General features: G+C 38.1%; 1 protein-coding gene across 1 annotated transcript in view; it reads left to right on the top strand.

The window, feature by feature from the left end:
- SPATA16 (spermatogenesis associated 16) overlaps positions 1 to 17,399 on the top strand; it is a 225,920-nt gene that overhangs the window by 133,619 nt on the left and 74,902 nt on the right. Inside the window, exon 4 of the mRNA XM_065875819.1 lies at positions 3,547 to 3,631. Within this exon, the coding sequence (XP_065731891.1) occupies positions 3,547 to 3,631 (85 nt within the window). The remainder of the gene's footprint in view (positions 1 to 3,546; positions 3,632 to 17,399) is intronic.

Below are 17,399 nucleotides of genomic sequence, written 5' to 3'. Positions count from 1 at the left end.
GCAAGAGGGAGGGGATATGGGGATATATGTATATGTATAGCTGATTCACTTTGTTGTACAGCAGAAACTAGCACACCATTGTAAAGCAATTTTTCTCCAATAAAGATGTTAAAAAAAAAAAAGCGTTGGCTAATGTGATCTTACCGTTCCAGTGCAGCTACAACATTCAGTATATTAATGAAAGTAAGCTGAATAGAATAAAGATGATGACAGGAGGACATTTAGAAGCAACAGTGAATCACACTGACTAGCATCTAGGATATTGGTCTAAAGGTAAACAAAGATACCTGAAGAAAAGTAGGAAGAGTGATGGGTTACTGTTTCCTTTTGACTCATGAGGTGAGTTAGCCAAAAGCAGGATCCCACAGGTACTTGACTCCTTGTAGATACTCTGGGTTAATTAATTATCTTTGCCCTTTCAAAACTCAGCATGATGAAAAACCGCTACTCTTGCCTCACAAATACTACATGGTATACGTAATGTTATTTCCATGCCCTTTTCCTGTTTTTCCACTGATTTTAACACTGACACATAAATGCTAAGCTGTAGGACAGAACCATGGTAGGGAACCAGACAAAGGAAGGTGGGTGGTAAAAGTATAACTGCCATTGCCACTGGGAATAAAATGGGGTTGGAGCAACAACAACTTAAATTGTGTTCCTAATACGAACACAGCTCTGTGCCAGGTACTGGAAGAAATACACTATACTTATGAAAAATATCCCAGCAGACATGCAGCTCTATGAAACCATATTTTGTTATTCAACACAGGTATCTTTTTATGATTATAATAATTATAATTTAGGTAGCAAATTTCAATGAATCTTAATTCCTCACTTATTTCAATATAAATTTGGAGATGTGTTCCTTGGGAAAAAGACTTGAGCCCCCAGGTGGCATAAAATCATACTTCAGAAAGTAGCAGCTTGGTGGACTTCCCTGATGGCGCAGTGATTAAGAACCCATCTGCCAATGCAGGGGACACAGGTTCAATCCCTGGTCCAGGAAGATCCCACATGCCGCGGAGCAACTAAGCCCGTGTGTCACAACTACTGAGCCTGCGCTCTAGAGCCTGCAAGCTACAGCTACTGAAGCCCACACGCCTAGAGCCCATGCTCCACAACAAGAGAAGCCACCGCAATGAGAAGCCCTCTCACCGCAACGAGAAGAGTAGCCCTCGCTCCCCGCAACTAGAGAAAGCCGCAATGAAGACCCAACGCAGACAAAAAATAAATAATTTTTTTTTAAATCATGCAAATAAATAAAATTTAAAGAAAAAGAAAGTAGCAATTTGACAACACATTATAATAGAAAAAGCAACTTTTGGAAAACATTAATAAAAATGCTAAAACTCCTAAGTTTACAATGGTGAACTCAAAACCAACTCACCAAAAGCTTTACAAATGCAGGAAAGCCCTAGAAGCCCACTGTCGTGACCTACCTCCTCATCTCTCACAATTGTTCCAATCCAAGGATGGCAGTAACTAATATAATAGAAACAATCGATTCAGACTTTGCTTAACTCAAGATACTGTGTCTATGATCCAGGATTATCTTTAACAGTTTTTGCATGTTTCAAAATTGTAAAGTTTCTTTCCTGAACTCTGCTCAGTAATTTTAGTGCACTATGTATGTTGTCCCTGAAATATTTAAGGAGGCCTGTGACCAGAATGTATAGAAGCTGGCCTCTATTGAGTGACCATTACATCAATGCTTGCCACCTGTTGCTCAACCTAATACTTTGTTTATCTTAGAGTTAGGCAAACCATGCCAAATCTGACCCAGCACATATGTTTAGTAAATAAAGTTTTAATAGAACACAATCGCCCTTATTTTTTAACTTATTGTCTACAGCTGCTTCTGAAAGGCAAAGGTGAGTAGTCATGGCCCACAAAGCCTGAAATATTTACTATCTGGCCCTTTACAGAAAGAGGTTGCTCACCCCTGGTTTAACTAATAGCTGGTGTCCTCATTAAGCAATGTTTGCTGGAGCCATATTTACATATCCAAATGCTGAGGGAAGGAGGAATCAGAGTGCAGAATCAAGTCATCACGTCAGAGGACCCAACTTGTATGAATACAGTGTGCGCTGTCCTTAGCAGTGAGACTTTACATTCTTCCTTGATTTCTTATAAATCCAATTTATAAAATAGATTTCTATTAGGTGACAGGCATCTACATGTCAAGTAGACTTGCTTTTTAGGTTGTCAGGGGAAGAAAATTTTTACAAGTGTTTCAATCAAAATGCAAATATTTGAAATTTACTTTGCCCCTCTCTAGTCTGATTTTTATAACTTGTTTTCTACCCTGTACATGTTCATGCAATATGAAAACCTCCTAGTTCGCTTTATCTTATCATTAAACTAGGGCTTTGAAAAATATAAAAGGATTTCTGAAAGATTAGTCATTCTTAAATTATTGCCAGTTATTTTGAAATGTCAATGGATAGCTTCTTTCCAATACCACATGTGTAAAAAGAGAAATGCGCAATCCTTCAAATGGTGGTATTTTTTTCCCATTGTTAACCTTTAGAGTCCTAAGTTTTGTCTGTCCTGAGCGAGAATCTAAACATTCTAATTCTTCAGCAGAGTACCATAGTAAGTTTATAGCTGCTCTGCCTTAGACAACATATATATTTAGGGAAGGAAAATTTCTAATTCAATTTACAATTATGTCAGGAAACAACACGTATCTGCAGGCAAAGATAAGAAAAACATTCAGGGTACACAGTGATAGGTCTGCTTAAATAAATAAACTTTTGGTACTAGTGATTAGGTACACAGGATTATTATATGTCTAATTGGCCAACGTGACAATTTGGAATTACTTCCAGTCACATTTAATTGGATTTGGAATCTCTGGAGAAAACAAAGGCCTAGCAGAGAAACAGCCATAAAAGTAAACTCTTTTTCCAAAGGGTGCCAAGCAATGAATTAATATCCATTGCACAGTAGTTTTTAATACGCCCTCAGCTTAGTAAGACTAATGCAGTGGTCGTACACACTACATTCCAAAACTAATTCAATTAAACACAAAGGCCGGGGAGGGGAGTGTTTGTTGAATTGGAAATTTTTTATTTTCAATTTTAAGGAGACTACTTTAATCAGAGGTGAATAATCTTCAACTTAGGTAAAGTCTGAGATATGCTTTAGTACCAGTATAATAGTTAGCTATATATGCTACGCTAGGTTTGAAGGTGTTTTAGAGCCTATAAAATATATGTTACTCTATAAATGCTTTGAAGCTTAATAAGAGGTAACCAAAACAAAGCATTCTCTCATAGTCTTTAAATATTCTTATACTGTACAAACAGAAAAGCAATGTAGAAGACAAATGGTGTGTTGCTTCTCTTACAGTTTTAGTTTTGGTACCAAAAAAAAAGACCTACTTTCTACATTCTAAAATGTGCCTTATGCTTTGCTTAATATTAGTCTAGTCACATTTATACATCACAAAATCTTCTTCAGTATTTATATATACTGCCTGTTATAGTTTTCCTTCTGTCCTATAAATTTGTTTTTTAAAAAATCTGTCCTTGTTCTTAGGAGTGCCATGATTGCTGACTACATGTTCTGGCTCTGTGGAGGAAGTGAACAGTCTATAAGCAAGCTCATCAAACTATACTGGCAGGTAAAAATTGATGTCCCAACTAGGGAGGAGGAGCCCATTTCATTTTTAGAACCAAAATGAAGGATTGGTGCTTAAAAGACTGCTGAAAAAGGTAGCTCTGGGCATATCAATCAGAAGGACACTACTCAGTAGTAATGTATTTATAATGAAGTAGATTTTCTGAGACTAATTTTTAAGGGCAAAATTCAAGGTTGTTAACCCTCGGCCCATACTTCAGTTTTACAACCCAATATAAATTTTAGACATCCCAGGAACTACTTTCCCAGGCGTGCTGCTATAATGACATGATCCTTTAAAAAATGAACACTGTATTTTCATAGATTCTTCTTAATCTATGACCTGTAAAAGCAGATGCTAGAAGTACTACAAATTACATAATAAAGGAAAATACAAAGATCCATTGTTATTTGTGGGGTAACGTAGTACTGGAAACACTTAACCAGCAATAAACTGCAGATCATCTTTTTTATTTGTTATTCAAAATGGCAGCAAGAAGTCACACCAAAGGTCAATTAGATGTCAAGACGAGAGTCAGAATTTCTTAGAATTATAAAAATTTAGAATTCACTAGTTCAGTCTCCTTCGCAACATACAAATCTATTCTTATCCTATCCTCTCCCCACAAATTGTCAATGACTTTCTGATGAAATATATTCAAAGTGAAGAGCTCACTTATCCCCCAAAAAAACAACATCTAATTTGCTAATTATTAAACTGTTTTCCTCATTAAAATAGATATCTACTCCCTTAAAACTTCCATCAAGTAGTTCCCAGTGAGGCCACATGGACCCAATGGAAACCCACTTCCAAACGAAATGTTTTCAAATATTTGAAAATCCAGTACAGAAGCTAACTCCCTCCTCCAAATCTTCTCGTCTCCAAACTGTGTGTGGCCTTTTTTTTCTTTGTATTTCAAGATGGTTTAATGTAATTGAACATGAACCTTTTCAACCAACTAGAATAAGATCTGCTAAAACACTAATATGAAAGTGAGAAATAATTGTCAACAGTCTTCTGATACTTCCTGATTTTTCCCACATTTTCACTATTGTGTCTTGGCCCCTAGTTTTCTGTTTCTATATCACATGCTGTCTTCAGTAAACAATAAAGTATTAGGTTTATCATATAAAATTCTCATTAATTTGTATGGTTTTGTCTAAATATTTGGAGCTCAATTTACCTAAAAATAAAGATTTAAATTAGTCCTAATATACTTGACACTTGTAAATTGACCTTAAAGTAGATAAAATTATTATTATTTCAAAAATTATTAATTTGCTAATAAGTGCAAGACTTTCCTAGGGGAGTCTGGAACATGCAAAATAGTAGCAGCTGCTTATGTATGTAAGTAAATAGTTGTAAAAAAATTGTTAGATATGAAAAATAAGCAAATAATGTCTATTGCATAGATATAGTAAAAAGAAAAGGGCTTTTTATTGAAGTATTTCAGAGGCTTTTGAAGAAAGGTGGGAAAGGAGTTGAATCTTGAGGGTCAGATGATATTCAGCAGGCCTGGCATTTACTAGTTCACAAATGAATGTTTGTTTCAATTTATTCATTCATTAAACAAACATATATTGAGTACCTACTGTTTTATCTACATTGAACTAGGAAAAAATAGATTCAATGTTGGTGCAACCTAAGATAGGTTAAGAGCTTGAAATTTCTGTAAATAAATTTTTGTCTGTTTTCTTCAGCTTTCAAAGAGCATTAATATCCCTATTTTATTTACCTAAAATAAAATAAAAGTTTTTACTAAAAAATATCTCCACTTACCAATACGTGCATGTTTGCTACACAAAAAGGAATAAGAAGAATACTATTATTTTACTATTCTGCATTAATAAAAGGAACAAAAACCTATTTGTCCTTGTATTCTCTTTTTCTCCTTTAATTTGAAGCAACGTGGTATACTGAAAAACGGTCCTCGTCTCGAAGTCAGATCTGACTCAGTCCAAGTTCTAACACCAACATCTAACCTAAAACAGGCTAGTCTCTAGAGGTACTTCAAGTAGAAAATAAGAGGTAACTAGCATAAGACATTTGAGAAGGTCTATTCTTAAAGCCCATCTTAGCTCTAAAACCTCACGTTTTCAGGTATATCCAAATATGATGTCATACACCTACTGAATGGGAGAAAATATTTGCAAATGATATGACTTATAAGAGGTTAATATCCAAAACACACAAACAGCTCATACAACTCAACATCAAAAAAACAAGCAGACTGATTAAAAAATGGGCAGAAGACCTGAATAGACATTTTTCCAAAGAGGACATGCAGATGGCAAACAGGCACCTGAAAAGATGCTCAACATTGCTAACTATCAGGGAAATGCAAATCAAAACCACACTGAGATATCACCTCGAACCTGTCAGAACAGCCATCATCAAAAAGACCACAAATAGCAAATGTTGGCGAGGATGTGGAGAAAAGGGAGCCCTCTGACACTGTTGGTGGGAATGTAAATTGGTGCAGCCACTATGGAAAGCAGTATGGAGGTTTCTCAAAAAACCAAAAATAGAATTACCATATGACCCAGGAATCGCACTCCTGAGTATATATCTGAAAAAAATAAAAACACTAATTTGAAAAGATACATGCACCCCAATGTTCACAGAAGCATTATTCACAATTGCCAAGATATGGAAGCAACCTAAGTGTCCATCAACAGATGAATGGATAAAGAAGATGTGGTATATATATGCATACATACATACATACATATATAAATATATATGTATAAATACATATGTGGTGTATACACACACACACACAATGGAATACTACTCAGCCATAAAGAATGAAATTTTGCCATTTGCGACATGGATGGACTTGGAGGGCATTATGCTAAGTGAAATAAGCCAGACAGAGAAAGATAAATATTGTATGATGTCACTTATATGTGGAATCTTAAAAATACAATAAACTGGTGAAGATAACAAAAAAGAAGCAGACTCAGTGATTACCAGTGGGGAGAGGGAAGAGGGGAGGAGAAATATAGGGGTAGGAGATTAAAAGATACAAACTATTATGTACAAAATAGGCTACAAGGATATATTGTATGACACAGGGAATATAGCCGATACTTTATAATAACTATAAATGGAGTACAAGCTTTAAAATTTTTGAATCACTATATCATGCAACTGTAATTTATATAATATTGTACATCAACTATACTTCAATAAAAAAACAAATATGATGTCACAAATTTAAGGAAATTTGTAACGTAATTACAAATGTAATTATGTTATGGAAAAAAGTAACATAATTACAAAACACATCCTGCAGATAAGTTCCATAAACAAAACCCTTCTAACCTGCCTCAACATCGGCACACCACACCAGTATCTCAATAGTTATATACTTCCTTCTGCTAGCCACCCTCTCCCTGATCTTAATTCAAATGCATACATCTTCCCCCAAACCTTGCTCTGTTCTAAGTCAAAAGGGGTTTTTGGAACAGTGCCAGAGAGTATGCAGTCCATGCCAACTTTAAAGACAGGGCTGTCCCACTACCCAAACCACCATGGCAATTACACTGTTGAATGTAAGAACGCCCCACACATCACAGATTAGAAATTATGTCTGCATGTACATTTGTAGACATCCATTAAGGCTGAAGAGATGGGGGCTATTTTCACTACTTTTGTAAGTGGAGAAATTACTATATATCTGCCTTTCAACCACATAAAATCCCTACCACCCTGGTCAGTTATTCTCTTAGAGATGTTAAACAGGAAATGGAAAATTTCAGAATGTAAAAATTTAAGAACAAGTCTACACCTACTTTCACAGATCTTTGACTTACAATCTCTTAGATGCAGAAGAACAGACCTTTGCCTTGGTGAGCTCAAGAACACCTTTTAATTGCATTAGGAATACTTTTCATGTCAGCAACTCAGCAAGGTAAAAAGGCATAAAGCTCTACACTATATGACAGCTCATACTGGGATATATCACTTTCATTAAAAGTGTTTGCACCCATTATTCTGTAATAGTATCACCTCTTCAGAGCTAGAGAGAGTTGGAAATACCTTGTCACACCGTACCTGCATTCATACTTCTACAGCCTGATACTCATCTTCTGTTATCAGCCAGCCTTCTCTTCTCAAACACCCCCAGACCTCATCACAATTCTGAACTAACTAGCAAAATGGGAAGTCCCTAGTCAGGCTGGGAATTAGCCATTTTGAAGCAGCAACTCTTGTGTATTTATATATTGTTCCTAAAGTAATAAAATTATTCCAAGAAGAACTTCAGAGTAAACTCTAGTCTACCTCCCAAGCCCCCTGACCCTTAGATCCAAGGATAGATTTAATAGCATCAGGAACTGAGCTAGATTTAATAGCATCAGGAAATGTAAAAACAAACAAGCCTTCCTCTTCCACTCCTGTTTCCCTCTCCTGTTTTCTTGCCTTCGTTTTCAGCCATGCTCTCAGACACGTGAGTTATCTGGTGTGCAGCTTTATCTCCTGCAATGTGAGGAACAGAGCCAACTCTGGTCTGCATCACTCAGCAAAGCGGAGTGAGAAATGGTGATAACAGCTACTTTTGTTTCAGAACTCCCATGGAACGAGTACAGAGGAACCCCACTAAACAGGGGCAAGCTGTCCAATCAGTTCATTCCCCACCTTGATTGTTCATTTTAAATTTTCTTTCTTTCTCTCTTTCTTTCTTTCGTTCTATTTTCTTTCTTTCTTCCTTCCTTTCTTTCTTCCTTCCTTCCTTTCCTTCGTTCCTTCCTTCCTCTCTCTCTCTTTCCTTCTTTAGAGTCATAAACCCCTCTGAGAATCTGATTCAACTGATAAGTATCCACTTAAAAACAATACTCATAAACACATACACAGAAAAAAATGTGCTGTTATTTCTCTCATTGCATTGGAAATTGATCTAAACATAGTTAACAAAACAGCATTGACAAGGAATTATGGCTTTCTCACACTTGTGAGAAGGTTGTACACTTTTTCTGGAATAAGGAACTGAAATAACATATTTGACATTGCATCAATGTCAATGTTTCATTTAATAGCAATAAGAGGTAAAATTCTGATTCACAAAGTCTGATAGCAAATGGAGCCAGAGCTCCTGTAGCTCACAATATCTCACATGGGGCATGTGTCGAGAAATACCAAAATTCATATTACATCATTTCCTTTGTCCTCAAGCCAATGAGCTTATCTTTGTTAACTTCATATTATCAAGGCTATCTATGTCAGCAATTTGTTTCCATTCTAAAGTCATCTGGACAAAAAATGACCTTCATACGACATAAGCCATTTGCAGAGTGTCTGTAGATTTTTGTCTCTAGAAACTCTCCAGACTTTATCAGTCTCACCTCCAATATTAGAAAACTCAGATTTCTGTCTGACTCCAGCAACCTCATTCAGAATAGCAGCTCGACCAAAAAAACTCATCATTCTTCAGCAGTATCTCTAATAGTAAATTCAGCATTTTGATCAAAAGATTTGCTTCATTTATGTAACTAAGATATGAGCTGTTATAAAGCTAGTCCTGGAATGAACTTCTCACATCCAATTTGTTCTAAGAAGGGGTTTCTTTTCTCTTAAAAAAAAAAGTTAAAAGGAGTAACCAAACCAAATATCTCCTAAATCTCTTCTCTGGATTGCCAACACACTTCTCTAACAGGAAAGAACCTCATGGTGTGCTCTTATATCTTGACAAAGATTTACTGAAAAGGCAATGATTTGAGTTCTTGGCTCTGAGGAAGTTGAAGACTTTCACAGCAGTAGAAGGACCTCTTCGGGGATTGTTGGAAGGGCTGTTGACTCTAACACGGGCCCATGTAAAAAGCCTGACATGTGGAGCATCTTTCCTTAGTGAAGCAGCAGAGGCTGAGGAAGTGCCAACTTCTCGGGTCCTCCATCTGTGCAGAGAATACCAAGACTTCCCATCCAATTCAAGTTGTACTTGGCATTGAAATGTGCACCATCTTAAAGATATCAATGGCCTAAATGGTTTCCAAGGTGGGCTCACCAAAAAGAAATCTTTTTTGGTGTAATCAGTCTACTTTCAAGGGACAAAATCAGGAGATGGCTGCCCTGAGAGACAAAAGATTTTCCCCAGGCACATGCTTGAGGAAGATGGTGCACAGTTTGTGGTCCCCTAAAGCACTTCCATGGCTTTCGGGGGTTCACAGACCATAGGATAAGACACTTGCACTACTCCTTCTCTTTCCAACAGCCCTTTTTCACTTTGGTATTGGGCCTAACAGGAGACATTTACTGCTTCCAGCACTCAAAGCAAAAAATAGCACCCAGAATGTTAGTGTCATATAGTGCCTCCTCAGACTGCACTGTAGACATTCAAGCTTGAAACCTTTCCAATCCAGTGTCTCCAGACTCCTCTTAAGTTAGTGGATAGCCTTCTTCTTTACTTTCAAATTGTATTTGTCATTCATACTCATTCAGCACATATTTATCAAGTACTTATTAGTGACCATGTGTTAAGCACGGTGCTATGTGTTGGATATACAGCAGTGAAAGAAAGAGACATCACCCTGTCTTCAAAAGCACACATTCTAGTGCAAAGTACTTACCAAGAAAAACAACTGGGACTTAAAGTAGACATCACTTCTTAATCTGTTTTTCTTCCACAATACCGTCAAAGTACCAAAAACCATCATGGTTTGACATGAAACTCAAACCAATAAAATTGAGAATATTTTGGTATAGTGTTTTGTTTGCAATTTAAAAATTCAGTGCTTATGTTAATTCAACAAGTACTTTGTGTGTGTGTGTGTGTGTGTGTGTGTGTGTGTGTGTGTGTGTGTGTGTGTATGTTTTAAGTTCAGAATTGCAGACAACCTTTGTGTTTTAGTTGAGTTTGGGATTCATAGGAATATTTGGAGAAGGTTACAGTTTTCCAAGAGTCTTTTGTCTCACTGGTCTCTGTGCTCACAGGTGTCTTCACGCAAATTCTAAGGTCTTCGCTATTAGCTTCTTCTTTCAGAAGTGGTGATCAAGGTAGCAGCAAGCTAAAGGATTTCTCTGCACTAACCAGAGAATGATGTAGGCTACCTTAACACTGGAGAAGGTTACAGTTTTCCAAGAGTCTTTTGTCTCACTGGTCTCTGTGCTCACAGGTGTCTTCACGCAAATTCTAAGGTCTTCGCTATTAGCTTCTTCTTTCAGAAGTGGTGATCAAGGTAGCAGCAAGCTAAAGGATTTCTCTGCACTAACCAGAGAATGATGTAGGCTACCTTAACACTGAACAGAAGTTGACCTCTTAGACTTAACTTTACACTCCAGTTCTTTGTTTTTCTTCTTGATATTGTAAAATCATCCCAATATTAGTCATTTACCTGGTAAAAAGTTATGATATCTCACTTAGAATAAAAATAAAATCTTTAATATGAAATTACAGGCAAAGTAAGGTCAAGAAACCACAAAATTTTTATTATCTTTAACAAAACACCTACATATTCTGGAGAAGAAAAAAATGTGTTCTCTCTAAAGATTTTCTTCTTGTGAAAATTTTTTCCACAGAAGGAACAAAATAGAAATACCATATGAGCATTTCTCTTAAATGGCCTGTACTTACAGTTTATTTATTTATTTATTTAGCCTGTCAGACAGAGAGTTTATAAAATATTTGGACAAGGCATGCCTGAGTACAATCTAGGGCTTATAGTATTTGATTTTTGTTGTTGTTTTATATATAAATATATTTATATATATATATATATATAGATAAATATATTCAATAAAGCCTTTATTGAATTTGTTACAATATTGCTTCTGTTTTATGTTTTGGTATTTTTGGCTGCAAGGCATGTGGGATCTTAGCTCCCCGACCAGGGATCAAACCAGCACCCCCAGCACTGGAAGGCAAAGTCTTAACCATTGGACCACCAGGGAAGTCCCTAGGGCTTACAGTATTTGGATTAGATATAATTTGAGAAACACCAAAGCTACTAACCTAAAAATATTTTCCCTATCAATTGCCATATATTATGCTTAAATTCCCACCATTTGGCATTAAGTCTCTAGTCATCCCCGAGTAATATGAAAAAGAAATTTTATCTAGAAGTGCTTAACTCATTAATGGGTGACCCCTAGACACAGTTGTGGGAATTAGTTTGAGACTTTCCTCATTTCTTTGGAAACATGAAAACAGAATCCTGAAGGAAAAAGATGCGGAAGGAAAGGTAAGCTCTGATGAGGAAAGGTGACAACGTTCTGGAATATAGGGAATGTAGACTGAGCAGAGGAGGATCTTATGGAAGCAATGGATATCTGTGCTTCACTCTATGAAGGAAAAGAAGCAAAAGGAAACAGGCAATATAGAGCAGTAGAATGAAGTCAAACCTCAGATTCACAAGATATAACTTCTAGTTCCAATGCTAGGATTCAATTGTGGCTAAATCACTTCATTTCTGTATTAGTCAGCTACTGATACAATAATGCTGTATAACAAATCACTCTAAAACTCAGTGACTTATAATAATCATCAGGTTAACTTGGGTTTGACTGATCTAGGCTGGTCTTGGTTGGGTGTGGTTAGGCTTAGCTCTAAGCTGCAAAGAGGCCCAAGTGTGATCCACATGTCTCTCATCCTCCTTAGATCAATGGCTACCTGATGTCTGTTCTTCTTATGGCAAAATGCAGGATTCTAAGAGAGAAAGCAAAACCACATAAGCACATTTCAAGCCTCTGCTCATACCATGCCTGAAACATTCCATTAGCCAAAGAAAAGCATGTGGTCAAGCCCAAGGACATAAATTCTTCTGCTTACTGCAAAGCCATGACAAAGCTATTGATATGATATTGCTATAGGGAGGGGGGAAATTGAGACCAGCAATGCAATCTACCACAACTGCTCTAGACTTTAGTTTCTGCTGCTGTATGATGAGGAAGCTGGCTTAGGTAAATGGTTCTCAAACACTGGTCCAGCTGCATCAGAGGCACTTGGGAAAACATTTGAAGTATTAGATCCTTAGAGTCGGGTGAGGTCCTGAAAATCATATTTGCCTACTGACCCCCTACTAGGTGATTCCACTGCATAATCATGTGCTAGATGGTCTCTAAGACCATTTATAATTTTTTTTAAGTTAATAACCAACTTAGTCTCCCACAGAGTTTATGTAGGGCTTCCCTAGGTGCAAAGGTACAGTGGCAGATGACCTGCACAGGTGATGCTGCCTACCTGACAATGTAACTGATATAATCCATAAGCCCCAGATTCTTCCCTCCCTCAGTCTTTCCACTATATATAGATGCCTCCAGTAAATGAGGCAAACTGTGCTTCCCATTTTTAAAGGTCAACAACTGCTCTCCCCCTCTCACCATGATGTCAGTCAGGTCTTCTTGCCCACGTCCCATCCTGAAAGCAGACTCCTTGGCTGCATCAGGATCCTTTCCCACATTCAGTGTTTCATCTGGACAACAATGGGTACTGCAATATTTTTTAGTCACTTGCCTACAAAGAGATTTGTCTATTAAGCTAGGCAATATTAAAATTCTCATTTTATGAATTCTCCTACTTTTTAGTTAGAAGACAGGCTAAAGAGGAAGTGTCCAAACTGAGATGAGAGGTAAAAGAGAGCTTCTTTTCCTAGGTCTTAGATAAATGTAGAAATGAATTTCTCATCTAATTATTCATTCCTGTTTATATATTCTTTTTTTTTTTTTTTTTTTTTTTTTTTTTTTTTTTTTTTTTTTTTTTTTCAGTACGCGGGCCTCTCACTGTTGTGGCCTCTCCCAATGCGGAGCACAGGCTCCGGACGCGCAGGCTCAGCGGCCATGGCTCACGGGCCCAGCCGCTCCGCGGCATGTGGGATCCTCCCGGACCGGGGCACGAACCCGCGTCCCCTGCATCGGCAGGCGGACTCCCAACCACAGCGCCACCAGGGAAGCCCCTATATATTCTTTAATGATATGTTTCTATGGTTACCAGCGTTGTTAAATGCTGCCTGTGTTTCATTTTGCTTTGATGCTATTTGAGGTAGTATGCCAGTAAAAGAGGTTCACTTTTAAATGAAAGATGTAATTGAGGCATGTATTTGATCCAAGGTTGAGTGTTCCCGTGAAGGAGATAGTGACCGTGACATTATTTTCTGTTTCTATAGTTTTGCATAGTTTTTCTGTTGATGTTCTGTGAGTGTCCCAGGGACTAGGAAGGAAGAAAGGAAGTAAGGAAAGAAAGGAAGGAGGAAGACAGGGAGGGAGGGATGGAGGAAGGAGCCTCAACCATACACATATTAAACTCATGCCTACATATCAGTACTATATATTTGATGGCATTGATTTGACCAGACTGTCAAGTAGGCAAGGTTGCTTTATACCTGCCCCATCCCCCCCTTCTCCCCACACTGTCCCTCCTCCTCAGTCCCACATGTACATGTGAAGAGGCAAAGCCTTCTTTGAAAAATGAGCCAAACACTCAATTACTTCACCTCAGTGTGAATTCTAGTCAAAGTGCCACTTTTCGGAGGTTGTCTGCCTTTAAAACCCTAATTCTCACTGAGAAATAAACGGCTTTGTCTCCTGCTAAAACAAGTCAGGCATCCTGATCATACAAGAATGTGGAGACAGGGGCTTCCCTGGTGGCGCAGTGGTTGAGAGTCCGCCTGCCGATGCAGGGGACACGGGTTCGTGCCCCGGTCCAGGAAGATCCCACATGCCGCGGAGCGGCTGGGCCCGTGAGCCATGGCCGCTGAGCCTGCGCGTCCGGAGCCTGTGCTCCGCAACGGGAGAAGCCACAACAGTGAGAGGCCCGCGAATGTGGAGTGGAGACAGAGCCTCAGAATGTGCCCTGCAGGGGGCAGCACACTTCACCTGTACATCAGACCTATCTATCTGCAAGTTGGTAATTCAAGCTCCTTCGAAAACAGTGACATCATACCAAGCAAGAAAATTAATCCTCAGCCACCCCCAAAGAAATATTTACTTAGTACTCTTCTTCAGAAATATATGTGTGTGTGTGTGTGTGTGTGTGTGTGTGTGTGTGTGTGTGTGTGTATCTTTTTCATGGTGCTGGTTTGCTTTTACAGTAATATCCATAGGTGATTAAACAGAGTCAGCTTTTCCTTTTCTTTTTTTCCCTCCTAAAAAGTTTTTTGGGTTTCCGACAGTTCTTACGGGAGAAAAAAAAAGTAACCTCTAAATTTCTTTTCATTTTCCTTCATTTGAGAATGATGTGGGTTTCAGAAATCTAAGGCAATTTGGGCCTTCTTTTACCTGAACAAATTTAGGTATAACTATTTGATTCCCAGAAGTCCTGTGGCTATTCTGCTCGGTTGCCATGAGGTTATTTTATTTATTGATACATAGAGGCTGTGCCTTCCAGTTCAAATTTGTGAACACGTTGACTCCTTCTTTGTTTTTGTTTGCATCCGAAAATCAAAAATTGTTATGAGAAAAACCAAATTTAGAGGGGTTTATGGTTATCTTTCATATTTCCCACAGATACTTATGGGTTATTGATTTACAAACTTGCTGATAAATTGAGGTCACATTTTTTTAGCAGTTGGAGATATGGAATAAACTATTCCATGAAATTATGAAATTTTTAAAGCTGTGCTCACCCAGGTATAAGATAATCTGTGAAGCTCAAAGCTTTTAATGTTTTTATTTATATTCAGCCATCTTTTTGATGGTATTGCACACCAATTAAAAATAAATTCTCCTCTTTTCTTGAAGTCATATGACTGTATTTTCCTCACTGATTTTTTTTCTAATAGATCTTTATTGGAATATAATTGCTTCACAATACTGTGTTAGTTTCTGCTGTACAACAAAGTGAATCAGCTATAGGCATACATATATCCCCATATCCCGTCCCTCTTGAGCCTCCCTCCCACCCTCCCTATCCCACCCCTCTAGGTGGTCACAGAGCACTGAGCTGATCTCCCTGTGCTACGCAGCTGCTTCCCACTAGCTATCTATTTTACATTTGGTAGTGTATATATGTCAATGCTACTCTCACTTCACCCCAGCTTCCCCCTTCCCCACCGTGTCCTCAAGTCCATTCTCTATGTCTATGTCTTTATTCCTGCCCTGCCACTAGGTCCATCGGTACCTTTTTTTTTTTAGATTCCATATATATGTGTGAGCATATGGTATTTATTTTTCTCTTTCTGACTTACTTCACTCTGTATGACAGACTCTCGGTCCATCCACCTCACTACAAATAACTCAATTTCATTTCTTTTTATGGCTGAGTAATATTCCATTGTGTATATATGCCACATCTTCTTTATCCATTCATCTGTTGATGGACAGTTAGGTTGTGTCCACATCCTGGCTATTGTAAATAGTGCTGCAATGAACATTGGGGTACATGTCTCTTTTTGAATTATGGTTTTCTCAGGGTATATGCCCAGTAATGGGATCGCCGGGTCATATGGTAGTTCTATTTTTAGCTTTTTAAGGAACCTCCATACTGTTCTCCATAGTGATTGTATCAATTTACATTCCCACCAACAGTGCAGGAGGGTTCCTTTTTCACCACATCCTTTCCAGCATTTATTGTTTCTAGATTTTTTGATAATGGCCATTCTGACCAGTGTGAGGTGATTCTCACTGAGGTTTTCTCATCTGTAACGTGAGATAATAATGCTTGTTTTCCAGTGTTACAGCACTTAGCCAATGTCCAGTGAACACACTATTAATAAATGAGTTTTCCAGATTTATCAATGAATTAAACAAAATCTACCTAGGTAGAGTGCAAGAGCAGGTTGCTCTCTGGTGAGAGTCAGTTCATACAACCTATGTCTTGTCTTCATATTAAACATCCTAGGATTCTTTCAACTTCTTCTATAATATACATTTTTTTCAAGGGCAACCTTGACTTTTCCACTCAAAGTTGTCTTGCATAGCAGCCTGAGAGATAAAACAAATTCTTGGTAGAAAAAGCAGTACAAGCCTGGGAACCCAGTTCTTGTCCCAATCTTACCATGCTGTGGGTGCCAGCCATCCATACCCTAAGACCACCAGTCAAGAAATACAATCAGGGACTTCCCTGGTGGTCCAGTGGTAAAGAATCCACCTTCCAATGCAGGTGACGTGGGTTCCATCCCTGGTCAGGAAACTAGGTTCCCACATGCCACAGGGCAGCTAAGCCCGCGCACCACAACTACTGACCTCGCGCGCCTCGATGAGAGAGGCCGCATGCTGCAAACTACAGAGCCCATGCGCCCTGGAGCCTGCACGCCACAACTAGAGAAGAGACAATCCACACGCCACAACTAGAGAGAACTCCGTGCGCCGCAAGGAAAGATTCCGCATGCCTCAACAAAATCCTGCATGCAGCAGTTAAGACCCGATGCAGCCAAAAAATAAAAATAAATAAGTAAAATATAAAAGAAAAAGAAATACAATCAGAAAACAACATACATACAGTTAGCAAAAGGAATACCTACTTTCAGATAACTAAACAAAGTATAGAGATGAAATGCGCGACAACCACAACAAAAAGGGTCCTAAACTGTGTTGGCATTTACCACTGAACACGGGCTTAAAGCTTGTTAGTAATATCCAGTTGTGCTTATGAAATAATTACTGGTTATACAGCTATGTATTCCTGTGATACCTTTTGGTGATTCATTTTAAGTCATCAAGAATAAAAGCTCTGTGGCATCCTAAAGAGTCTGGAGGCTGCTGAAACCCATACTTGTAGCTCTGAGTTTCTATCAGCTAATGTTTCTCCAATGTGCAAGCAGAAAATTATTCAGGGTCTTTAGAACAAGAACATATTTTATATTCTATTTCTAAATTATATGTGCTTTGCCATTAAATAAGT

Source organism: Phocoena phocoena, chromosome 4 (assembly GCF_963924675.1).
Source record: "Phocoena phocoena chromosome 4, mPhoPho1.1, whole genome shotgun sequence".
Classification (NCBI taxonomy): Eukaryota; Metazoa; Chordata; class Mammalia; order Artiodactyla; family Phocoenidae; genus Phocoena; species Phocoena phocoena.
The sequence above is the reverse complement of the archived record's forward strand: the minus strand, read 5'-3'. Positions and strand labels throughout refer to the sequence as shown.